Genomic DNA, 26,688 nt, shown 5'->3' on the forward strand with positions numbered 1-26,688 from the left:
ATAGCATCGGCCTCCTACTCTACTTCCAGGAGGCTTTAAAGTCCCCGCGATTTTACGTTTTGAGGTAGGTAATCATTGACCTTTCCACTTAAAGGAAATCATAGTCTCCCTTTAAAAAGAAAAAGCTTACACCTTCGTACTTTTTTTAGAAGAAAAGCGAAAGTGAAATTCTTAGCTTTGATATAAAAGCTGGTGTGAGAGCAGCAAGATTGCAGTACTGCTCTGGCTTGCGATGGCTTCGGTAAGTCCCCTGAAACTCCCCACCACTGACTCCAAATGAGAGGGCAGCTCCCCTCCTGTAAAGGCCGGGTCTTGCTCTTCCCAGAGCCTGTCTGGAGAAGGCTTTCATAGGAAAATATATTGGTTGTTTAAAACTCCCTTTTCCTGCTGGAACCGCGAGGTCTTGGGGCAGAGTGAGATTCCTGACTGCACCCAGCGCAGTGGGGGGTAGGGACTTCCATGGGAAGGAGTGGTGGATTGTTCTGGGGGCCGTGGGGAGGAAGCTGGGGTGGCAGCGGAGGGGGCAACCCTGGGACAAGGGAGATGAGTGCATCCCACCTCCTCTGCCTCCTCCGTCACCCAAGGCATCAGTCCTGCTGCAGAGAATGCACTTGCATTTCAGCGATCTGTTCCTGAAAAGCTCTCTCCCAAGCAGCCAGAGTTTCTGAATGAGAGAAGTTTCAGTGGTGGGGCAGGCTCCTTTCCTAGTGTGCAGCTGGAAAGGAACAAGCCAGATTCCTGCCATTACTGAAAATCAACCAGTTCTGGGAAGAGGTGTCATATTTCTCAAGAGAGGAGGCAACGCCTCACGCTGAGCTACTCCGTGCCTGGCTCCTATCCCATTTCCTTTCCAAGTAGAGACACAGCTTATGTTCTGCCTTTTCCCTGTCTGCTGTTGCCAGTACCCCGGCCGTGGTCTTAGACATCTGAGATTACTTAGGGATGGAGTGAACAGTCCATCTATATGTTTGCCAGATGGAGACAGGAAGTGGGCTGGGGGTGGGTGTTCAAGGGTCAGAGGGAGTCACAGAAGCAGGAATGGGGCTGCCCCGGACAAAGTCAGTTGATGGGAGATGAGGAGGCGCTGAATTCAGAGACAAATTTTAGGGTCAGCCTTTTCAGTTGGACATGAACTTGAGAAAGAAAGGGGAGGTGAGATGAGTCCAAGTAGCTCTGTAGATAATTTTGCTGCTGGGTATATATATATATATATATTTGCAAGCTTGTTTCTCTGTATAGTTCTCTTTTCATTGGTTATTCAGAAATGTGTTGTTCAGCCTCCATATGTTGGAATTTTTAATAGTTTTTCTCCTGTAATTGAGACCTAATCTTCATGCATTGTGGTCAGAAAAGATGCTTGGAATGATTTCGATTTTTTTGAATTTGTCAAGGTCACCCATCCCCTTTTATTGGTATTTGCCTGGGACACAGTGAACTCCTCGAGTCTGTGTACCTAGTGGCTGCTTATTATTTGACTACATAGTTCACTTCAATTCAGTTCAGTCGCTCAGTCATGTCCGACTCTTTGCGACCCCATGAATCGCAGCACGCCAGGCCTCCATGACCATCACCAACTCCTGGAGTCCACTCAAACTCAAGTCCATCAAGTCTGTGATGCCATCCAGCCATCTCATTCTCTGTCGTCCCCTTCTCCCCTTGCCCCCAGTCACTCCCAGCATCAGAGTCTTTTCCAATGAGTCAGCTCTTCACATGAGGTGGCCAAAGTACTGTAGTTTCAGCTTTAGCACCATTCCTTCCAAAGAACACCCAGGGCTGATCTCCTTCAGAATGGACTGGTTGGATCTCCTTGCAGTCCAAGGGACCCTCAAGAGTCTTCTCCAACACCACAGTTCAAAAGCATCAATTCTTCGGTGCTTAGCTGTCTTCACAGTCCAACTCTCACATCCATACATGACTACTGGAAAAAACATAGCCTTGACTAGACGGACCTTTGTTGGCAAAGTAATCTCTGCTTTTTAGATGCTATCGAAGTTGGTCATAACTTTCCTTCCAGGAATATGTGTCTTTTAATTTCATGGCTGCAATCACCATCTGCAGTGATTTGGGAGCCCAAAAAAATAAAGTCTGACACTGTTTCCACTGTTTCCCCATCTGTTTGACATGAAGTGATGGGACCGGATGCCATGATCTTCATATTCTGAATGTTGAGCTTTAAGCCAACTTTTTCACTCTCCTCTTTCACTTTCATCAAGAGGCTCTTTAGTTCCTCTTCACTTTCTGCCGTAAGGGTGATGTCATCTGCATATCTGAGGTGATTGATATTTCTCCCGGCAATCTTGATTCCAGTTTGTGCTTCTTCCAACCCAGAGTGTCTCATGATGTACTCTGCATATAGGTTAAGCAGGGTGATAATATACAGCCTTGATGTACTCCTTTTCCTATTTGGAACCAGTCTGTTGTTCCATGTCCAGTTCTAACTATTGCTTCCTGACCTGCATATAGGTTTCTCAAGAAGCAGGTCAGGTGCTCTGGTATTCCCATCTCTTTCAGAATTTTCCACAGTTTATTGTGACTCACACAGTCAACAGCTTTGGCATAGTCAATAAAGCCGAAATAGATGTTTTTCTGGAACTCTCTTGCTTTTTCCATGATCCAGCGGATGTTGGCAATTTGATCTCTGGTTCCTCTGCCTTTTCTAAAACCAGCTTGAACATCTGGAACTTCACGGTTCACATATTGCTGAAGCCTGGTGTAGAGAATTTTCAGCATTACTTTACTAGCATGTGAGATGAGTGCAATTGTGCAGTAGTTTGAGGATTCTTTGTCAGTGTCTTTCTTTGGGATTGGAATGAAAACTGACCTGTTCCAGTCCTGTGGCCACTGCTGAGTTTTCCAAATTTGCTGGCATACTGAGTGCAGCACTTTCACAGCATCATCTTTCAGGATTTGAAATAGCTCAACTAGAATTCCATCACCTCCATTAGCTTTGTACTTACTGTTTCCCAAAACGTCTCTTTTCTAATCCATAAACTCCTTGAGGGCTGGGTCTCTGCCTTGCCTTTACATCCTGGATTATTCATGGAAAAGCCCAGTTAAATTCCCCTTTGGGGATCCGTGTGCTCAGTCGCTCAGTTCTGTCTGACTCTTTGCAACCCGATGAGCAGTAGCCTGTCAGACTCCTCTGTCCATAGGATTCTCCAGGCAAAAATAACTGGAGTGAGTTGCCACTTCCTTCTCCACTGGGGATCCCTGACAACCTCCTAACTCTCATCCAACAATTAATGTACTTTTTTTTTTCTTCTATTCTGGAAAACAAATGAGATTCATAAATTGTGACCATTGTCCAGTGTTCTGAAATCGGTTCTCAGTAAGGTCGGGTGACTTCTTGTAGGAAGATAAATTATACTTACTGCAGTAAGACAGCATGATTTGCCTGTAAAGTTCCAGCAAAAGAAGATATTTTTCCTGCCACATGGGATGCTTCTTGGCAGTTTTAGTGCTTCTATAAATAGAAATGAACTGCCCTTGACCCTGCTTCACAGCCACTGTAGAGTGGTGATGGGCTATTCCCACTGCCCATCATTGCTATCCTAGGGGAGTCCACACTCCCGACTCATCTTTGATGGAATCTCTCAGTCAGGCCAGAGTTTGGAGGTGGGATGTGGGCAGGCCCCTATCGGTCTGTCCCCGAACAGCAAGGGGTCAGTGGGAAAAGACAGAGGGCTGGAACAACCTTTGAGGAGCTCTGTCTCCAGGTGTCCCAGAGAGATTTATGATTGGTTTGGATGAGGGAAGTCCACATCGGAGTGCCCCCACCTGCAGCACTTAGCACAGTGTCTGGTACTGGGACCTCAGTACATTGAATAACGGTGATCTTGAAGCTCTCCTGAGTGCTCTCAGGCTCTGGGCCACTGCTCTCATCACAGGGTGGGGCTCTGAGAAGCGTTTCAGCATCCTTCCCACCTTCCCCTGCGCAGGCACGCACACTCTCACTCCCACACACTCCCACTGCGATGTAATGAGAAATGCATATTTAGTCTTGGTCCCAGGTTCCTGCCACAGAGTTTCTAAAACCTGAATAATTCCTGAGCAGTGGGGGAGGGAGGAACGTATTTCATCATTCAGAAGAAGCCCCTTTCAACCAACCGGGTGATCAAAGAGCTGGAAGTAGCATTAATCTGAACCCATATAATAAAGCCTCCATAAAACTGCTAAGCTGGGGTGTTGGTGAGAGCATGGAGGTGCTGGAGAGCAGAGTTCCTTGGAGTGGGCAAGGATGCTCTGAATCCCCACCCCATCCCCACCGCCTCACAGCTTGCCCCCTGAATTCCTGAGTTGCATATTTTCTAGTAAACGGGTGTTCTAGCAAGTAAACTGTTTTCCTGAGTTCTATGAGCTGTTCCAGCAATCCACTGAACCCAAGGAAGGGGTCTGTGGAAACCGTCAATTAATAGCCAGTTGTTCAGAGCGCAGGTATCAACTTCAACTTGCACCTGGCATCTGAAGCTCAGTCTCTCGGAGTAAGCCTGTGGGGTCTGCGCTGTCTCTGGGCCATCAGTGTCAGAACTGAGTTAAACTGTGGGACACCCAGTCAGTGTGCACCGAGGACTGAACTGCTTAGTGTGGGAAACCCACACGTCCAGTGTCAGAAGTAGAGGAGTGAGCACAGTGCAGAGAGAGTTTTCTTTGCTTGTCACACATGCACGCATGCAGTCTCACCCTCCCGACGAGCAGCCAGGGGGACATTACTGCCAGAGGCTGACTCCGTCTGTCTGCCAGGTCTGGGTCAGGGAGGGGAGTGTCTGTGGAATACCGCGCCCCCCGCCCCCAAATTTGGCGGCCTCTGCAGGTCTCCCAGGTGGGCAGCTCTAGTCAGATAACCCATGTGCTTACCTGACTCCTGGGAGCCACCACGGGAGATCCCACCCATGACAAAGGTCATGCGGAGAAGACCTGACAGGCAAAGGCAGATCAGGATTCGAGGGACTCCTTGGACCTGCTCGAGCATCTACCCCAAAACCAGAATCTGTCTGTCTTACTATTTTGTGCCTTTCACTAACTCTTCTGACATTAACAGGGGGCTATCCCCGACCACCTTTCTCTGGAAAAAATCAACTTAGGGCTAGTTGATAAGTCTCTTGGGCGTGAGCGGAATATTTCAAATCAAACCCCTCTGATGGCTCTCTAGCTTCTCTGACAGGTTTATCCAGATTCTTGCAGCTACGCATGTGATTATTCACAGCCTCCCAACTGTGAGAGGCACGGAAAGCCTAAAACATTCTAAAAATATAGAGCCATTCAAAGAGTTAAAAACTATTAGAATAGTGCTGGTGTAGGATTTCATTGTTGAAAAGAACGCATTGTTCCAATGCTTGCTGCTAAGTTCCCCTATCTCTTATCTACTGTGCACCTGGGAGTGCATTAGTTAACATAGTTGGAATGTAAGAAAAACAAGAAGTAGCCTTGGTATTAACCACATCAGACCTTTGAGCTAATTGGTTCTTTCTTTGTTGTAACTCGCTGCATCTTTGCTCTGTGAGAATGTAACTCTGTTTAATACTTTCTGAGGCTGACATAGATTAGAAATATAAAGAAAAAACACTTCAAGGGAAAATAAGTTTTCTGGTTGAGCAGCCTTTGTCAAAAGAGGGTCATAAAATGTCCACAGGCCTCCAAGGCCAGAAGATAATGTACACAACATTGTTTATGGGAAAGGTATGCATAAAAAATCCTGGTTTCAATAAGGACAAAACAGATGTAATGTTTGGGCTGACTCTGTATGACTTTGCATCTTTCATTTCCCTCTATGCACAAGTCAAGGTACAAAAGTTCCTTTTGAAAATAAAGTTATGAGCCTCGCTCACCAAATCTTGGTCAGCGTGTCAATCATTCTTTCTCCCTTTCTCCTTCTCCCACCCTCTCCTTTTCAGGCTGATCCCTGGAGCACAGAGGCTCTCTGCATTCACTTTCTTGTCCGGGCTTCTAAGACCCGATCAAGAAGGCATTCTGCATCTTCATTGCAACTAGAGGGGCTCTGCGTCTTCACTCCAGCGAAAGGAGTGAAGCCTCCATGAACAGAGCAAGTCCCTTGTCTGGGGCTTTATTGGCTTTCTGTGTAAACCAAGGAATATCAGCTTCTATTTTTTCCTCTCTCATTCATTCATTCGCCAACACTGTCTCACCTGATGGTACCCCTGGATCCTGCGGGGGCTGGATCCTGGCACCTGACGGTCACTGTGTTGATCAAGATGATGGACTGGGAATCAAGCGGCCTAGCACTGAGTCCTGCTCACATCACTCAGGGTCTGTGCAGTTTTGCAAAATCTCGTTTCCATCTCTGAGCCTTGATTTCTTCTTTCAACACATGGCCTTTGCAACAGTGCCCACCTCATAGGCGGGTTGTGTGAATTTATTGAACTATTCCTGTAAAACTGGTCAGCAGAGTCCTTGGCTCAGAGTAAGCATTCAGTAAATAATATACTAGAAAGAGTAATAATAAGGTAGAAGTCCCAGCAAGGTGTGCACTTTTCAAGTATTGATGACAGGTGGGCAGGCCCATAGTGCCTGGCAGACATGTCAAGTGGGCTGGACACCAGCATGACCAGGTGGGATTGGGAAGACGTCGAGGAGAGCTGTGAGATGAAGGCTGATGAGCTGCTCCCGCTGGGCTGAGACCCACCCTTGGTTCCCAGCTCTCCCATCACCTCTAACAGCCTTCTTCTTGGTTTTGCAGCCTGAACCCCAGCTTGGAGACCTGATTGAGATTCCCCGGCCACCCATCACTCACTGGGCTATCTACGTTGGCAGCGGATATGTGGTCCACCTGGTACCCTCAGGTAAGGGCACCATTGGCCTCCACCGTGCTGAGGCTGGAAGCAGAGGGGATGGGGGAGCTGTGGGTAACCAGGGACCCCAACATTCTTCTTGCTCCACAACTGGCAGTTAGTTCCTGAGTGCTACAGAAGACATCTTGGTGTAGGGCCATGGTTTTCAAACTCTGCTCTTTGGAACCCAAGGGGTATGCAGAGAGATTGAGGTGGGATTCCAACGGGGCAGTTCTACTATAATGCATTTTATATATTATGACCTTGAATCAAATGCATTCAACTTTTAAGTTGAATCTTAATTAAATAAATCACTTGGAAAGTGCACAGGTGTTTGGGCAGCAGAGGTGACTGTGGATCATGTTTCATTCTCCAACCTCAGTTTCCTCATCTGTAAACTGAGGCTGAGAATTCTTAACTTGGGGTATTGTTGTGAGGAATCCCACTCCCTTTTCCTAAATTATTTAACTGTGGACAAACCTAAATGCAGCAAAGTGCACAATATAGTCAAGTGTATCAGTTCACTTCAGTTCAGTTGCTCAGTCGTGCCTGACTCTTTGCATCCCCATGAATTGCAGCATGCCAGGCCTCCCTGTCCATCACCATCTCCCAGAGTTCACTCAAACGCACGCCCATTGAGTCAGTGATGCCATCCAGCCATCTCATCGTCTGTCATCCCCTTCTCCTCCTGCCCCCTTCCCTCCCAGCATCAGAGTCTTTTCCAATCAAGTGTAGAGTCAATGAATTTTTTAAAACGTATCCATCCATGTGACAATGAACAGATCAAGGCCTAGAACATTTCCACGGCCCTTAAGAGCCCCTCATGCCTCTTCAGGACCCTCTCTCCCTCCTGAGAGGCAGCCACTCCTCTAGGTCCTCCTGCTTTCTTTGCCTATTCTAGAACTTCAGGGCAACTCTTGTCTCCAGCTCTTTCAATGGCCCTGTGAAGTCACCCATGCTGTTCTTATTTCTCCATTGCTGTGTATCCTCAGACAATGGGAATCCCTCAATTTGTTATCCACTCTTCTGCTGATTGGCATTGGATGTTTCCAGGTGTAAGCTGCTCTGTGTGCAGCTGCTGTGGACATTCTTGGGTGTGTTTTCTGCTGACCTAGGATGGTAGCAAAATCAGTGACCTCATGCTGCATTTATAGAGAAATCAAAGTAACCAGGGTAGAAGTCACTGTCCCCACCCTGATCAACCAAACCACCAATCTCAACATCCACAGAATCTGCCTTTGCCCTTATTTATAAAGCCAGCCCCTGGGTTGGACTAGGGCCCTGGACTCCTCCTCTTACTTTCATAAGCATTTTACCCTCAGATTTCCCCCTGCCTTCTGTGTTGTTCCTCTTGGCTTTGAAACCCCTGGAATATCTTCCACTGTTAAACAAAGACTCCCTTGACCACACATTCTCTATAACTACCTTCCCATGGGGTAGATCTCTTGTCTGCCATGACCATTGCTGGCTCCTTACTTCCCATTCTCTCTTCTGTTCCACCAGGGGCTATTTACACCCCTCATGGAACAGCTCTTATCAAGGCTTCATCAATATCCTTGTTCCAGCCTCCTTGCTTCTCTGCAGCATTTCGTACGAGTGACCTCTCTCTATGCTTCCCCTGGCACTGCCTTTCTTCCTTTCCCACTAGGCCCTTCCTTGTGGCCTCCTGTGGGAGGGGGCTGGGGGGCTTCCTCCTCTCTCCCATATCTCTCATTTTCACTCCTCCCTCACCTCTGCCCTGGATTCTAATACCTTCTACTTGTCGATGTCTCCCTAAGACCACAACCTTAACTTAGGCTTGATCCTGCTCAGCTTCAGGCTTGTATACCCTCTTGACTACTTGGCATCTTCACTTAGGTGTCTAACTGCATGTTGAACTTGACACTCCTCAGATGGAGGGCTCCAGATGACAACACCATTCAGTTGCTTAGACCAAAGTCTACACATCATCCTTGATCCTTTTCACCCTCTATCTAATCCATCAGGAAATCCTATTGGCTTTACCTCCAAAGCAGACCCACAACCTGATCATTTCTCAGCATCTCCACTGCTGTGCCTGGGGTAAGACACCGTGCTCTCTCCCCTGATGCTACTGCAGTTCTGCTTGGTCTCTCTGCCCCTTGTCCACGATTGTCAATCCTTCCTTCACTGGGCAGCCAGCATGATCATTCTAAAATATAAATCTGGTTATGTCACTCCTCTCCTTAAAATTTCAACTGGCATTTCCGTCACGTATAGAAAAAGTTTCAAATCTGTGCTGTGGCCTCTGAGCCTGGCATGGTCTGGCCCAGACTGCCTATCTGATCTTCCTCTTCTTCTTCTCTCTTGGGTCTCCGGACCTCACTGGCCTCCTTGCAGCCTTCCTTCCTGAGGTCCTTGCTTTTGTCTCCCTTCTGCTTGTGATGCTCTTTCCTGGCTCTCAGCACAGCTGCCTCCCTTTCAGCATTCAAGTCTCAACTCAAATGGCCATTCCTGGGTGTGGCCCTCCACAGCCTGAGCGAGGGCAGCCTTCCCTGGTCATCCTCTCCTATGTGACTTCACTTAATCTTCCCCATAGCCTTTGCAAAACCTGAAAGTATCTTATTTTTTTTATTTGTACACTGTCAGTGTCCATTCACTAGAGTGTATACTAATTGAGGGCAGGTACGCTGTCAAGTTCATGGAGGGCTTCAGCACCTTAGACAAGGCCTGGCACATAGTAGGGCCTCAGTATTGACTGACTGTGCTGAGTGGGTGTAACTGTTGGACAGGAGACAGGGAAGGCATGACAGGGATCCGGGTGGATAGTGTGACACCCATCACTGGGTGAGCAATGCTCCTTAAAGGGAAAAGATGCTTCTATCTGCATCTTCTCATTGGAGCTTCACAGGAATCTTGTGAAATAGGTGAGGCAAGGGGGACTGACCTCATACTACTGAGAAAGTGGTGGAAGTCAGAGCTGGAAGGAAACTTAGAGAACAACCCAGTACTACTGAGAGCAAACACTTGCTGGGCTCTAACCCTGTTCCAGGCACTGGGGGAGGCACCTTACCTAATCTGTTTCTTAAATCCTTGCAGCTCCTCGTCCACAGATGTAGGCACAGGTGGAAATTATTGGACCTGTTCTACAAGGAACTGGGGACTCAGAGAAGTTAAGCAACCTGTCCACAGTCATATAGCAGAAAGTCGCAGTGGTGGGACTCAAACCCTGGCTCTGACTCTATCACCTGCCTTTAAACCTGATGCTCTGCTGTGAAGTCTGAGGTTCCCCAAATTTCAGTCATTGGTTATTAGCCATATTCATCTGCCCTTTCTCCAAATGTTTAATGGTATTTTCTTTAATGTTGTTGTTCAGTTGCTCAGTCATGTCCAACTCATTGTGACCCCATGGACTGCAGCATACAAGGCTTCCCTGTCCTTCACCATCTCCCAGAGTTGGCTCTAACTTATGTCCATTGTGTCCATGATACCATCCATCCGTCTCATCCTCTGTCATCCCCTTCTCCTGCCTTCAGTCTTCCCCAGCATCAGGGTCTTTTCCAATGAGTCAGATCTTTGAGCCAGGTGGCCAAAATGTTGGAGCTTCAGCTTTAACATCAGTCCTTCCAGTGAATATTCAGGATTGATTTCCTTTAGGATTGACTGGTTTCATCTCCTTGCAGTCCAGGGAATTCTCAAGGGTCTTCTCCAACACCAAGTGTGAAAGCATCAATTCTTTGGCACTCAGCCTTTCTTATTGTCCAGCTCTCACATCCATACAGGACTACGTGGATCTTTGTCAGTAAAGTAATGTCTCTGCTTTTTAATATGCTGTCTAGGTTTGTCATAGCTTTTCTTCCAAAGAGCAACTGTCTTTTAATTTCATGGCTGCAGTCACCATCCACAGTGATTTGGAGCCCAGGAAAACAGTCTCTCACGACTAACTTTAAAAACAAAAATAATTCCTTTAAAACGAGCCTTAAATTCCTAACTTGATGTGTGTTCATGAATCCATCTTAGCTTGTCTTTGTGGATTCCTAGCATTGGCTCAGCTAAGTTAAGTGACATGTGAAGACCATGCAGTGATGGAACCCGAATCAGCACCCATTGCTTCTGCCTCTGAGCCTGTGCTCACTCTCACTAGGGTGGCACCCAGCGTGTGGAGTATGAGGAAGCCCTCACTGTTGGGTGTTGACTCTGAACTTGCACCTCTGGAGCTGGAACCTCCTGAAATTCTGTGCCCCAGGCACCTTGCTTGCCTCTCCCCAGTCCCAGCCTCCTACCTGCCTGTCGAGGGGCTGAAGGTGGATGAGTCTCCAGAGCTCCCCTGACCCAGTCCCCACGCTGACCCTTTCAATAGACTCGGGGCTCAAACACAGCATCATCTTCTATTTACCTCACTGAATCCGTTAAGCACCTCCTGCCCTACTAGGAGGAAATCTGAATTCCATGATTTCTAAACCTGAGAGTTGTTCTCAGGGCAGAGGGGTTCAGTCCTCTTTAGAAAGCCAAGCAGAACAGGACCTTCACTCTGATCAGACCCTCTGACCATTGCTTGTTGCTGTCATGTGGCATCACAGTGCAATATGGGTCCTGCCCCGTGTAATGGGATGCTTCCGCTACTGGGAGAGACCTTGGGGTTCTTGATCATGGCAAGGCCACAGAGGCTCTCTGGGGGACATGAGTCTCCTCTGTGATGTTCCCTGGGGCCCACCCTTTTAATGCAAGCCCAGTTTTCAGTCATCATACCCACCTTACATGATATAAGCTGGTGACCTCAAGAGAGATCTCTGTGTGGGCACCAGCTTTTGCTCCACATCATCCTGTCCCCTGTATTGGCCCCAAATCCCTTTCTTCAAGGCAGTTTCACTCCTGGAAATCTGTTGCACAATCCAGCCCCTCAGCATTGACCAGGGCTGTGCGAATATGCCCTTCCTTGACCTCCCTGGTGTCACTCCTCTGGGAACAGCTGTGGGGTTTTGGTCCCTTTGTTCCCAGAAAGATGGAATCCCCTTCTGCAAACCCATTCAACTTTTCTGCAGTAATCAGCTTTGTGTGTGTCAGGGAAGTGGAGCCTCGGCAGGATCACAAAAAAATTCACACTCTATTCCCCTAGGGAAGTGGGTGTGCTCAGGGCCCATATTGCACAATCAAGAGGGCCACTGAAGTGTCACAGGGTGTACAAGGCCAGCTTCTCTATTTTAAAGAAAAAAATCACAGCAAATAATAGGATTTTACTCCTCCTTATTTCAGATAAGAAAACCAGGGACCAGAGACCACAAGGGTCTTATCCAAAGCTACATAGCTCTGACGCTGACTCATCTGCTCATCCCCTTGTGGATGTGGTGGATGCTAGGCTGGGGGCGGGCCCAGGACCAATCATGTTCCTCATCCTGAATCCACAGGCGGAATCTCGGGAGCTGGTGGATCCGGTATCATGAATGCAGTGGCCAACAGGGCCATAGTAAAGAAAGAGCGGCTGTGTGACGTGGTTGGGAAAGATGGATACAAGGTCAACAACAAGCACGATAACAAGTACAAGCCACTCCCTCCCAGCAAAATCGTCCAGGAGGCAGAGAAGCTGGTGGGCCAGGTGATGTGCTACAGTGTGACCAGCCAGAACTGCGAGCATTTCGTCAATGAGCTGCGCTACGGGGTCCCCCGCAGCGACCAGGTGGGTCCTCGGTGTGTCCCTAGCTCCATGGTCTCTTAGTTTCTTATTTCTCTGCTGTTTCTCTTACTCAGCTAGGCCACAACCCCCAGAAGTTTCCTTAAGATATGTAGGATAATGGTGACAACAGTTCACTCTACATGCCAGGCTCGAGCTTGAATTGATTGCTGTATGAGTTTCTGTAGCTGCTGTAACAAATGGCCAGAAATTCAGTGGCTTAACACAACACAAATGTATTATCCTATAGTTCTGGAGGTCAGAAGTCTGAAACAGGTCTCACTGGGCTAAAATCAAGGTGTCAACAAGGCTGTGTTCTCTTCTAGAGGCTCTCACAGAGAACCTGTTTTCTAGTCTTTTCCAGCTTCAAGAGGCTGCCTGCATTCCTTGGCTTGTGGCTCCCCTTCATCTCCAAAGTTGGAAATGGCTGGTTGAGTCTCTCTCCCATTGCATTACTATGATACTGACTCTACTCCTTCCTGCTTCCATCAGAAACTTTGTGATTCTATTGGGCTTACCTAGATATCCAGAATAATCTTTCTATTCTAAAGTAAATTGATTAGCAACCTTAATTCTATCTGCAATTTTAATTCTCTCTCTCCATGAAGCATAATGTATTTACAAGTATTAGGAATGAGGACATATTATGGGATTAAGACCTAGACATCTTTGGGGACTATTTTTCTGCCTACCAGTTACTCTTTACACTGGGTACAGTTAATGTCTTGGGAGCTCCTCTTGCTGTTATTCTAGAAAGATTTCCCTCTATTGTCTCCTGCATCAGAGCACCATCTTCCATATCTCATGTCCTCTTTCTTGGTTTGTTGTTATTGTTGAATAATTAAATTGTGTCTGACACTTTTCCGACACCATGGACTTTAGCCCTCCAGGCTCCTCTGCCCATGAGATTTCCCAGGCAAGAATACTGGAGGGGGGCTTCCATTTCCTTCTCCAGAGGATCTTCCCAATCTAAGGACCAAACCCATGTCTCCTGCTTTGGTAGGTGGATTCTTTACCAATGAATAACCTGGGAAGCCCTGTCTTGGTTTACACATTTCTTGTGGTGGAAACTCCTTCAGCAGCTTCCTAAAAAAGGATGCATGGAAAAAGATATTTTTTGAGATCCCGTATGTCTGAATTATTTTTCAATTTACCCTCCCACTTGATTTATTTTTTAATATAAATTTATTTAATTGGAAGATAATTACTTTACAATATTGTATTGGTTTTGTCATACATCAACATGAATCAACCATGGGTACACACGTGTTCCCCATCCTGAATCCCCCTCCCACCTCCCTGCCCGTACCGTCCCTCTGGGTCGTCTCAGTGCATCAACCCCAAGCATCCAGTATCATGCATTGAACCTGGACTGGCAATTCGTGTCATATACGATATTTAATATGTTTCAATGCCATTCTCCCAAATCATCCCACCCTCTCCCTCTCCCACAGAGTCCAAAAGACTGTTCTGTACATTTGTGTCTCTTTTGCTGTCTCGCATAGAGGGTTATCGTTACCATCTTTCTGAAATCCATATATATGCGTTAGTGTACTGTATTGGTGTTTTTCTTTCTGGCTTACTTCACTCTGTATAATAGGCTCCAGTTTCATCCACCTCATTACAACTGATTCAAATGTATTCTTTTTAATGGCTGAGTAATACTCCATTGTGTATATGTACCACAGCTTTCTTATCCATTCATCTGCTGATGGACATCTAGGTTGCTTCCGTGTCCTGGCTATTATAAACAGTGCTGCAATGAACATTGGGGTACACATGTCTCTTTCAATTCTGGCTTCCTCAGTGTGTATGCCCAGCAGTGCGATTGCTGGGTCGTATGGCAGTTCTATTTCCAATTTTCTATGGAATCTCCACACTGTTCTCCATAGTGGCTGTACTAGTTTGCATTCCCACCAACAGGGTAAGAGGGTTCCCTTTCCTCCACACCCTCTCCAGCATTTATTGCTTGTAGACTTTTGGATCGCAGCCATTCTGACTGGCGTGAAATGGCACCTCATTGTGGTTTTGATTTGCCTTTCTCTGATAATGAGTGATGTTGAGCATCTTTTCATGTGTTTGTTAGCCATCTGTATGTCTTCTTTGGAGAAATGTCTATTTAGTAGTTTGGCCCATTTTTTGATTGGGTCGTTTATTTTTCTGGAATTGAGCTGCAGGAGTTGCTTGTATATTTTTGAGATTACTTGTTTGTCAGTTGCTTCGTTTGCTATTATTTTCTCCCATTCTGAAGGCTGTCTTTTCACCTTGCTTATAGTTTCCTCTGTTGCCCAGAAGCTTTTAATTTTAATTAGGTCCCATTTATTTATTTTTGCTTTTATTTCCAGTATTCTGGGAGGTGGGTCATAGAGGATCCTGCTGTGATGTATGTTGGAGAGTGTTTTGCCTGTTCTCCTCTAGGAGTTTTATAGTTTCTGGTCTTACATTGAGATCTTTAATCCATTTTGAGTTTATTTTTGTGTATGGTGTTAGTGTTCTAGTTGCATTCTTTTATTGTTTGCATTCTTCGCATTGTTTTCCCAGCACCACTTGTTAAAGAGATTGTCTTTAATCCATTGTATATTCTTGCCTCCTTTGTCAAAGATAAGGTGTCCACAGGTGCGTGGATTTACCTCTGGGCTTTCTATTGTGTTCCATTGTGTTCAAGCTGGTTTTAGAAAGGCAGAGAAACCAGAGATCAAATTGCCAACATCTGCTGGATCATCGAAAAAGCAAGAGAGTTCCAGAAAAACATCTATTTCGGCTTTATTGACTATGCCAAAACGTTTGGCTGTGTGGATCACAATAAACTGTGGAAAATTCTGACAGAGATGGGAATACCAGACCACCTGGCCTGCCTCTGGAGAAATCTCTATGAAGGTCAGGAAGATACAGTTAGAAATGGACATGAAACTACAGACTCGTTCCAAATAGGAAAAGCAGTACGTCAAGGCTGTATATTGTCACCCTGCTTATTTAACTTATATGCAGAGTACATCATGAAAATGCTGGGCTGGAAGAAGCACAAGCTGGAATCAAGATGGCCGGGAGAAATATCAATAATCTCAGATATGCAGATGACATCACCTTTATGGCAGAAAGTGAAGAGGAACTAAAAAGCCTCTTGATGAAAGTGAAAGAGGAGAGTGAAAAATGGGCTTAAAGCTCAATATTCGAAAAACGAAGGTCATGGCATCTGCTCCCATCACTTCATGGGAAATAGATGGGGAAACAGTGGAAACAGTGTCGGACTTTATTTTTGGGGGCTCCAAAATTACTGCAGATGGTGACTGCAGCCATGAAATTAAAAGACGCTTACTCCTTGGAAGGAAAGTGATGACCAACCTAGAGAGCATATTCAGAAGCAGATACATTACTTTGCCAACAAAGGTCCGTCTAGTCAAGGCTATCATTTTTCCAGTGCCATGTATGAATTTGAGTATTGGACTGTGAAGACAGCTGAGCGCCAAAGAAATGATGCTTTTGAACTGTGGTGTTGGAGAAGACTCTTGAGAGTCCCTTGGACTGCAAGGAGATCCAGCCAGTACATTCTGAAGATCAGCCCTGGGATTTCTTTGGAGGGAATGATGCTGAAGCTGCAACTCCCATACTTTGGCCACCTCATGTGAAGAGCGGACTCATTTTAAAAGACTCTGATGCTAGGAGAGATTCAGGTCAGGGGAAGGGGATGACAGAGGATGAGACGGCTGGATGGCATCACTGACTCAATGGACATGAGTCTGAGTGAACTCCGTGAGTTGGTGATGGACAGGGAGGCCTGGCGTGCTGCTATTCATGGGATCGCGAAGAGTCGGACACGACTGAGCCACTGAATTGAACTGAACTGAACTGAACTGATCTATATTTCTGTCTTTGTGCCAGTACCATACTGTCTTGATGACTGTGGCTTTGTAGTAGAGCCTGAAGTCAGGCAGGTTGATTCCTCCAGTTCCATTCTCCTTTCTCAAGATTGCTTTGGCTATTCAAGGTTTTTTGTATTTCCATATCAATTGTGAAAGTATTTGTTCTAGCTCTGTGAAAAAATATCGCTGGTAGCTTGATAGGGATTGCATTGAATCTGTAGATTGCTTTGGGTAGTATACTCATGTTCACTATATTGATTCTTCTGATCCATGAACGTGGTATATTTCTCCATCTATTAGTGTCTTCTTTGATTTCTTTCACCAGTGTTTTATAGTTTTCTATATATAGGTCTTTAGTTTCTTTAGGTAGATATATTCCTAAGTATTTTATTCTTTTCGCTGCAATGGTGAATGGAATTGTTTCCTTAACTTCTCTTTCTATTTCCTCATTACTAGTGTATAGGAATGCAAGGGATTTCTGTGTGTTGATTTTATATCCTGCAACCTTACTATATTCATTGATTAGCTCTACTAAGTTCCTGGTGGAGTCTTTAGGCTTTTCTATGTAGAGGATCATGTCATCTGCAAACAGTGAGAGTTTTACTTCTTCTTTTCCAATTTGGATTCCTTTTATTTCTTTTTCTGCTCTGATTGCTGTGGCCAAAACTTCCAAAACTATGTTGAATAGTAGTGATGAAAGTGGGCACCCTTGTCTTGTTCCTGACTTTAGGGGAAATGCTTTCAATTTTTCATCATTGAGGATAACGTTTGCTGTGGTTTGTCATATATAGCTATTATTATGTTGAGGTATGTTCCTTCTAGTCCTGCTTTCTGGGGAGCTTTTATCATAAATGGATGTTGAATTTTGTCAAAGGCTTTCTCTGCATCTATTGAGATAATCATATGATTTTATTTTTCAATTTGTTAATGTGGTGTATTACATTGATTGATTTGCAGATGTTGAAGAATCCTTGCATCCCTGGGATAAAGCCCACTTGGTCATGATCTATGATCTTTTTAATGTGTTGTTGGATTCTGATTGCTAGAATTTTGTTAAGGATTTTTGCGTCTATGTTCATCAGTGATATTGGCCTGTAGTTTTCTTTTTTTGTGGCATCTTAGTCAGGTTTTGGTATTGGGGTGATGGTGGAGCCTCATAGAATGAGTTTGGAAGTTTACCTTCCTCTGCAATTTTCTGGAAGAGTTTGAGTAGGATAGGTGTTAGCTCTTCTCGAAATTTTGGGTAGAATTCAGCTGTGAAGCCGTCTGGACCTGGGCTTTTGTTTGCTGGGAGATTTGATTACAGTTTCAATTTCCATGCTTGTGATGCGTCTGTTAAGATTTTCTATTTCTTCCTGGTTCAGTTTTGGAAAATTGTACTTTTCTAAGAATTTGTCCATTTCTTCCACGTTGTCCCTTTTATTGGCATATAGGTGCTGATAGTATTCTCTTATGACCCTTTGTATTTCTGTGTCGTCTGTTGTGATCTCTCCATTCTCATTTCTAATTTTATTGATTTGATTTTTCTCCCTTTGTTTCTTCATGAGTCTGGCTAATGGTTTGTCCATTTTATTTATCCTGTCAAAGAATCAGCTTTTGGCTTTGTTGATTTTTGCTATGGTCTCTTTTGTTTCTTTTGTATTTATTTCTGCCTTAATTTTACAGATTTCTTTCCTTCTACTAACCTGGGGTCCTCCATTTCTTCCTTTTCTAGTTGCTTTAGGTGTAGACTTAGGTTATTTATTTGACTTTTTTCTTGTTTCTTGAGGTATGCCTCTATTGCTACGAACCTTCCCCTTAGCACTGCTTTTACAGTGTCTCACAGGTTTTGGGTTGTTTGTGTTTTCATTTTCACTCGTTTCTATGCATATTTTGATTTATTCTTTCATTTCTTCTGTGATTTGTTGGTTATTCAGCAGCGTGTTGTTCAGCCTTCAATGTTGGAATTTTTAATAGTTTTTCTCCTGTAATTGAGATCTAATCTTACTGCATGGTGGACAGAAAAGATGCTTGGAATGATTTCAATTGTTTTGAATTTACCAAGGCTAGATTTATGGCCCAGGATGTGATCTATCCTGGAGAAAGTTCCGTGTGCGCTTGAGAAAAAGGTGAAATTCATTGTTTTGGGGTGAAATGTCCTATAGATATGAATTAGCTCTAACTGGCCTATTGTATCATTTAAAATTTGTGTTTCCTTGTTAATTTTCTGTTTAGTTGATCTATCTATAGGTGTGAGTGGGGTATTAAAGTCTCCCACTATTATTGTGTTATTGTTAATTTCCCCTTTCAGACTTGTTAGCATTTGTCTTACGTATTGCAGTGCTCCAATGTTGGGTGCAAATATATTTATAATTGGTATATCTTCTTCTTGGATTGATCCTTTGATCATTATGTAGTGTCCTTCTTTGTCTCTTTTCACAGCCTTTGTTTTAAAGTCTATTTTATCTGATATGAGTATGGCTACTCCTTCTTTCTTTTGATCTCTATTTGTGTGGAATATCTTTTTCCAGCCCTTCAGTTTCAGTCTGTATGTGTCCCCTGTTTTGAGTGGGTCTCTTGTAGACAACACATATAAGGGTCTTGTTTTTGTATCCATTCAGCCAGTCTTTGTCTTTTGGTTGGGGCATTCAACCCATTTATGTTTAAGGTAATTGTACACCCTTTTTGTGTTTCCTGTCTAGAGAAGATCCTTTAGCATCTGTTGGAGAGCTGGTTTGGTGGTGCTGAATTCTCTCAGCTTTTGCTTGTCTGTAAAGCTTTTGTTTTCTCCTTCATAGTTGAATGAGATCCTTGCTGGTTACAGTAATCTGGGCTGTAGGTTATTTTCTTTCATCACTTTAAGTATGTCCTGCCATTCCCTCCTGGCCTGAAGAGTTTCTATTGCTAGATCAGCTGTTATCCTTATGGGAATTCCCTTGTGTGTTATTTGTTGTTTTTCCCTTGCTGCTTTTAATATTTGTTCTTTGTGTTTGATCTTTGTTAATTTGATTAATGTGTGTCTTGGGGTGTTTCACCTTGGGTTTATCCTGTTTGGGACTCTCTGGGTTTCTTGGACTTGGGTGATTATTTCCTGCCCCATTTTAGGGAAGTTTTCAATTATTATGTCCTCAAGTGTTTTCTCATGGTCTTTCTTTTTGTCTTCTTCTGGGACTCTTATGATTCGAATGTTGGGGCCTTTAACACTGTCCTGGAGGTCTCTGAGATTGTCCTCATTTCTTTTAATTCGTTTTTCTTTTTTCCTCTCTGATTCATTTATTTCTACCATTCTATCTTCTACTTCACTAATCCTATCTTCTGCCTCCATTATTCTACTATTTGTTGCCTCCAGAGTGTTTTTGATCTCATTTATTGTGTTATATATTGACTCTTTTTTATTTCTTCTAGGTCCTTGTTAAACCTTTCTTGCATCTTCTTAATCCTTGTCTTCAGGCTATTTATCTGTGATTCCCTTTTGATTTCAAGATTTTGGATCATTTTCACTATCATTATTTGGAATTCTTTATCAGGTAGATTCCCTATATCTTCCTCTTTTGTTTGGTTTGGTGGGCATTTATCCTATTCGTTTACCTGCTGGGTATTCCTCTGTCTCTTCGTCTTGTTTATATTGCTGAGTTTGGGGTGGCCTTTCTATATTCTGGCAGTTTGTGGAGTTCTCTTTATTGTGGAGTTTCCTCACTGTGAGTGGGGTCATATGGGTGGCTTGTCGAGGTTTCTTGTTTAGGGAATCTTGTGTCGCAGTTCTGCTGGGTGGAGCTGCATTTCTTCTCTCTGGAGTGCAATGAAGTGTCCAGTAATGAGTTATGAGATGTCAATGGTTTTGGAGTAACTTTGCGCAGCCTGTATATTGAACCTCAGGGCTGTGTTCCTGTGTTGCTGGAGAATTTGCGTGATATGTCTTGCTCTGGAACGTGTTTGTCCTTGTGTGGTGCTTGGTTTCAGTGTAGGTATGGAAGCGTTTGATGAGCTCCTGTCAATTAATGTTCCCTGGAGTCAGGAGTTCTCTGGTGTTCTCAGGATTTGGACTTAAGCCTCCTGCTTCTGGTTTTCAGTCTTATTTTTACAGTAGTCTCAAGACTTCTCCTTCTATACAGCACCGTTGATAAAACATCGAGGTTAAAGAGGAAAAGTTTCTCCACAGTGAGGGACACCCAGAGAGGATCACAGAGTTACATGGAGAAGAGAAGAGGGAGGAGGGAGTTAGAGGTGACCCGAATGAGATGAGGTGGAATCAAAAGAGGAGAGAGCAAGCTAGCCAGTAATCACTTCCTTATGTGCACTCCACAACTGGGCCGCTCAGAGATGTTCACAGAGTTATACAGAGAAGAGAAGAGAGAGGAAGGAGACAGAGGTGGCCAGGAGGATAAAAGGGGGGACTCAAAAGGAGAGAGACAGATCCAGCCAGTAATCAGTTCCCTAAGTGTTCCCCACCGTCTGGAACACACAGAGATTCACAGAGTTGGGTAGAGAAGAGAAGGGGGAGGGAGGAGACAGAGGTGACCTGGTAGAGAAAAAGGAGACTCCAAAGGGGGAGAGAGCAGTCAAGCCAGTAATCTCGCTCCCAAGTGAAAATGGGTACTGAAGATTGGGTTCTTAAAGGTACAAAATTGATAACAAATACCAAAAAGCAAAGATTAAAAATCTAGAGTAGAGGTTGGAATTTCAAAAATACAATATTAAAGAAAAGAAGAAAAAGTGACAAAAATTATAAAATATATATATATATGAAGTTTGCTTTTAAAAATAGGGTTTCTTTTTTTTTTGCAAAGTAATAGTAGGTTATAAAAGTGAAAATTAAAGGAGTAATAGAGGACTTAATTTTTTTAATTTAAAAAAAGGAATGATCTTAAAAATAGTAAAAATATATCTAGGACTTTCTCTGGTGTTGTTGTGGGTATGTGGGGTCAGTTCATTTTCGGATAGTTCCTTGGTCCGGCTTATATTTCTCAAGATCTATAGGCCCCTTCTTATGTAGACAGTACTAACGGCAGGGTTTTAATCTATTGCACCTGTCACTTGCAAGGCGATTCCTTCTGTTTTAGCTTCTTCTGTTTGCTGGTCTCTTCAGTGTCTGATTTCTGCCCTGACACAAAAGGGGCAGTGGTGGACACTTTTTTTTTAGGCTCATTTGTTCAGTCGCACTGTTGGGGGGAGGGACACTGCAAACAAATAACACTGGCGTGTGCTTGCAGTGTCTCAGCCACACTGGGTCTGCCCCCACTCACGGCGCATGTACCCTCCCTGCCCACACTGCTCAGGCTCTAGGCTGCTCCACTGGGAACCGTCCGAGGCCAGCCCTGGTCTGCATGCACCATCCAGGTCTAAGCCGCCCAGATTCAGTCACTCAGGTAGTACTCAGAGGCGCAGACTCGGTTGGGCCTGCGTTCTGTGCCCTTCCCAGCTCAGGTGATGAGATGTTTGGAGACTGCGGTCACTGACTTATTGCCTCCCCATCCCTGCCGTTCAGTTTTCTGGGTGTACAACCGGCGCACCTTCTCTTCTGGACAGGCAGATGTTGACTGTCCAGAACCCCAAGAAGTCTTAGTTAGCAATGAAGCCTGCTTGAAGTTTGGTAGATAATGTCTCTCTGGGGCTGCGATTGCCCCCTCTGGCTCTGGCTGCCTGTCACCGGAGGGGGATGGTCTGTAGCCGGCTAGTTCTGTTCAGTCTTTTGTTCTGTGCGCGGGCCTGGAAGTGTCTTAGGTTAGGGCTTTGTGCGTGGTAGCTGTCCCACAGCCTGGTTTGCTAGCCCAAGTTAGTTCGCTCAGATTTCCCTTGGGGCATTCAGGCCCGGTCCTTACTCTAATCAATGCAGCCCGCGCCTCCCTGCCCAGCCCCTGCCTCCCTGCCCAGCAGGTGCTAGTGGCAGGTGCAGGCGTCTACGCTGCTCCTCTGCTAGGGGGTTACCGTTGGGCTCGTAATCTGTAGGTTTTAATTATTTATTTTTCCTCCCTGTTATGTTACCTTCTGTGCTTCCAAGGCTTGCCACAGACTCAGCAGTGAGAGTGTTTCCTGGTGTTTGGAAACTTCTCTCTTTTTAAGACTCCCTTCCCAGGACGAAGCTCTGTCCCTACCATTTTGTCTCTTTTTTTAATATATATATTTTTTTCCTACCTCCTTTCAAAGACAATGGGCTGCTTTTCTGGGTGCCTGATGTCCTCTCCCGGCATTCAAAAGTTGTTCTGTGGAATTTACTCAGCGTTGAAATGTTCTTTTGATGAATTTGTAGGGGCGAAAGTGGTCTCCCTGTCCTATTCCTCCGCCGTCATAGGACAGTCCCTCCCACTTAATTTAATAGTCTGTATAGGAGTAGACTGAGAACCCTCATATTGGCACCTTTCATTGTTTCCACTTGGGCCAGTCAGATTCCCCAGAAGAGTTTTCCTGACTTTTATGTAGAGGGTAAAATACTAGGAGGAGAGGGGACAGGAAGGCCAAGAGTCTCCTTTTCACATATGTATGGCCCCTCAATCCCTTTTTGGAGGTATGATACCCACACCCTCACATGTGCTTCTGTTTACAGACCCCAAATCTTCTGATTTTCATTGCAGTTAAGGAGGGGCTTGGGCTCTCTCTCTTTCACCCACTTCCAGAAGTACCTGGTGATGTCAATATGTGTCTTTTTCAGGGATTCTGTTGTACACAGTTAGCCCCCAACATATAAATATTCAAGTTTTGAACTTTCAAAGATGCGAACTTGTGTTCCAGCAAAGTCAGGATAGAGTGACACTGAAGCTTGCCCTCCAACTCCTATTGCTGACGATCCTTCAGTTCCACCATCTCCCACCTCCTCTCCCTCCTCCAGTCAGTAACTCTTCTTGCTTATTCACATGACACCAGGCCCTGGACACCAGCTGCTGTTCTTCACTACTGTACTTTTCAAAGTACTATACTGTAAGATTAAAAATATATCAGAGGGACATCCCTGGTGGTCCCAGCAGTAAAGAATACACCTGCCCATGCAGGGGACAGAGGTTCGATCCCTGGTCCAGGAGCAACCCGTGTGCCACAACTGCTGAGCCCAAAACTACTGAGCCCAAGCTTAGAGCCTATGCTCCACGACAGAGAGGAGCCCCCACTACCTGCAACTCGAGAAAGTCTGAACAGAGCAATGATGACCCAGTGCAGCCAAAAATCAATGAATAAATCTTTTTTTTTTTAATGTATGAGAACCCTATTAAAAAGATGGCTCAGATGGTAAAGAATCTGCGTTCAATTCAGAACACTGGGGTACAATCCCTGGGTTAGGAAATCTCCCTTGAGAAGGGAGTGGCAACCTACTCCAGTATTCTTGCCTGGAGAATTCCATGGACAGAGAAGCCTGGCAGGCTGCAGTCCATGAGGTCACAAAGAATCAGACACAACTGAACAGCTAATGCTTTCCCTTTCAATAAGTATCTTTGAGTATGATAATAAAGAATTTAAGTTGAAGTAAAGGAAAAAATGTATTCTTTATTCTTTGTTTTTGTTTTTTAGTATTTTTTGTATGAAAACTATTATAAATCTTTTACAGTACAGTACTGTATAGTTGATTGTATTACTTGGGTACCCAAGCTAACTTTGTTGAACTTACAAACAAACTGGACTTAAGAACGTGCTCTCAGAACTGACCAGGTTAGTATGTAGGGGACTTACTGTCTTTAGGATTAATATTCAGCTTTTTCTACAGCTGCCTTAGCCTTTACTGTTCTCTGAGTCCTAGTGGAATTATGCCTAAAACTAATGTCTTACTTTATTTTTATTTGGAGTTTAGGAAGCAGTGAAATTTGATACATGTTCTGTTTTTACCCTGAAATTTACTTTTACTTTTGCAGGTTTCTTTTTTTTCTAGTACAAGCAATATAAGTAAGATATCTTAATAATTTAAAGTATAACATCACCACTCTTTTTCATAGTTGAGTCATTTATTGAAGAACATGCAGAGAGCACTTGGCGCCTGGCAGGTCTGGGCACAGGGGATACAGGAAAGATGAAGACAAGTGAGGGTTCTGTTAGGACCCAGGTCAGAGTTCACTGAGGATTCAATAGCAATTCCTCATCAACTTTATATGTATCTCAAGAGCTCCCTGTTCATCAGCCAGGATTTCAACCATCTGGCTTCATCTCCCTGTCCTTTCCACAGTCACCCTTTAGGGATATGTCTGCTTTAAAAACCCACAGGCTGAAGGGAATTTCCCTCTTCAGGCCTGTGTATGTCATTGGCCAGCTGCCCCATTCACAAATTCCTTCCCCATGCTGCCCTCCTCTCTGCATTTCGCTGCCAATATTTGTTGACTCCTGAGTTTGTCAAAGAGGCTATGAGGCACATGAAGCACCCTGAGCTGGACATCCTTGTTGAATGTACAGTCTTTACTCAGCTTACTGACACAGAGTCTGACTCACTCTTGTCTCTCTTGCAGGCCAGAGGTTTTGCAGCAATCACCATGGCACTGGGTGTGCTGGTCGTACTTGCTGGAGCCGTGTTCTCAAGAAACTAGCAAAATCAATGACCCGAAGGGAATGTCTTGTCAGCAGTGGCATTAGACATTCAGGGGAGTCTTGTTTTGCTAGACAGTTTTGAGAGAATTAATAGGTAGGTTGATAGGCAGTCCAAGGCCCCTTTAAGGAGGAAGTAAACTTTCCTTCTTTTTCATATTCTTTTGCCTTAGTCTCATAGGCCCTGTGAGCTATGATATGTCTTGCTCAAGGACATGCTTATTTTAAAGTTCTGTGTTAATTTGCAACAATCTATTTCATTTCAAAACTGGCCTTTTTAGCATAATATATCTTACTCCTGGGTATGGTTTTCTCAGATTCTGTGTCTCTATGTTAGTCATTATAATTGTAACAAATGTTGCCTGGGAGCCTGTTTTCTCACTGCTTACACAACAATAATACATCTCTGCCAGGGACAGAGTGCTTGAAACCCATTCTTCCACACTAGCCTTGGGCCAATGTTATCTCAAGATGTATGTTGCAGGAAAGGGGGTGGATAAAACTTTCTCAGTCTTGAGGTTTTCTTTTTATCTATTCTCAGCAGCCAGTTGAAAAATATATAATGCCTTGCTTAAGTTAGTAAGATGGGCCCTCTTTCTACCCCCTTCCGATATCTATGTCAGAAGCTTTCTCTATCCTTTTACATTAAATTAAAATCTTTGCTGCACAAAGCTTTGAGTGACTGAGACTGCATCTTTGGTCCTGGAGTTAAATCTTCTTCTTTGCAGACCACAAATTCGACACCAAACACCATAAGCTATCAGTTTCTGGTATGGTTTGTAGATTTCATTTTTCCTTACAATAATAAAAACAAAACCCAATAAGGGAAGATTTTATAGAGGACATGCATCAAGATCTGCCTGGCATGAAGTCTGTTGAGATTGCAGCGAGGCTCTGTTCCTGCTGATGCCAGGCTGTGCTCTGGTTCTTCGGTGATTTTCTCTCACTTTTTTTTGTGGGCAGTGTTCTTTACCTGTAGGAAACAAAGTCCAGCACTGGTTATCTCAAGTAATGGGTGTTTCCAGTTGTGTAGGTACTGGTCACCAGCAAGGAAAACAGACAAACCTGACTGATATGCAAGAACAAGAACCAAGGGCAATCAGGACCCTTGACCTGGAACTAGACCCAGGCCGGCTTCTAGGAGTCAGCAGCTGGAGTCTGTAGATGTCCAGTGGGGTTCAAACCAAACCAAACCACAGCCAAAATGAAAATTATATGCTCTGGCCAGTCTTGTTTAAAACCTCCCCTGCTCTCCACAGCTTTTCTCTGCCTTATCACTTCCACCCTGCAGTGATCCTGCGTCCTCTCTTCTTGGGACTTGTCACGGCCCCCAAGTCTCTGATCCCACACCCACTCCTGTGGTGTCTCTTCCCATATCTGCTCAGCTCCAGCCTTACCCCTGGCCTGAGAGGAGCTCCTAGCACAAGCTCCTGAGAGAGAATCTGATTGGCTCATTCACCACACTGAGCTGTCTACCAATTGGTTGACTGCCATTGGGTCAGGTGGCCCCACTAGGCCAATCATCTCTGGCCAGTGAAGCCAGGTCACATGGTACAAGGCTGCTTCAGACGTTATGGAGTGTGGGTGTGGATGGTCCTATACCTGACCTGCCTGCTGCTGAGGCCTCTGGAGAGGGCTTAGGGAAGGAGGTATGACCATTCCTGGTTGGACCCTTGAGATTTGCTGCTATCACTCACTGGGCTTGGCAGATGTTCAAAGTGACCATTTTCCTGAAAAAAGCTTTCGTGCATTCCTCAGAAGCACCCTGATGGGGCAAATTTGTCCTTCAGTCCACAGGACAAGTCTTCTCCTACATCTAGTGCCAGTGTTTCCTTGATCAGCTCCGGTTGTATGGGGACCATCTGTCTGTGGAATCCTGGACAGAACTTATAAACGGCTCCTTGCCAGCTCCCTCCTGCTTGGACCATATCTGGCCTAGGATAAG

At 44.7% G+C, this 26,688-nt stretch overlaps 1 protein-coding gene across 1 annotated transcript; it reads left to right on the forward strand.

Moving 5' to 3' along the window:
• LOC128068777 (phospholipase A and acyltransferase 3-like) lies at positions 1–25,363 on the forward strand. Its single transcript, XM_052661985.1, has 5 exons — positions 1–64; positions 150–241; positions 6,695–6,797; positions 12,149–12,417; positions 24,668–25,363. Exons 2-5 carry the CDS (start codon positions 233–235, stop codon positions 24,743–24,745), a joined length of 459 nt encoding a protein of 152 aa, XP_052517945.1. The 5' UTR covers positions 1–64; positions 150–232; the 3' UTR covers positions 24,746–25,363.
• Positions 25,364–26,688: the final 1,325 nt, after the last annotated feature.

The sequence above is a fragment of the Budorcas taxicolor genome, chromosome 25 (genome assembly GCF_023091745.1).
Source record: "Budorcas taxicolor isolate Tak-1 chromosome 25, Takin1.1, whole genome shotgun sequence".
Classification (NCBI taxonomy): Eukaryota; Metazoa; Chordata; class Mammalia; order Artiodactyla; family Bovidae; genus Budorcas; species Budorcas taxicolor.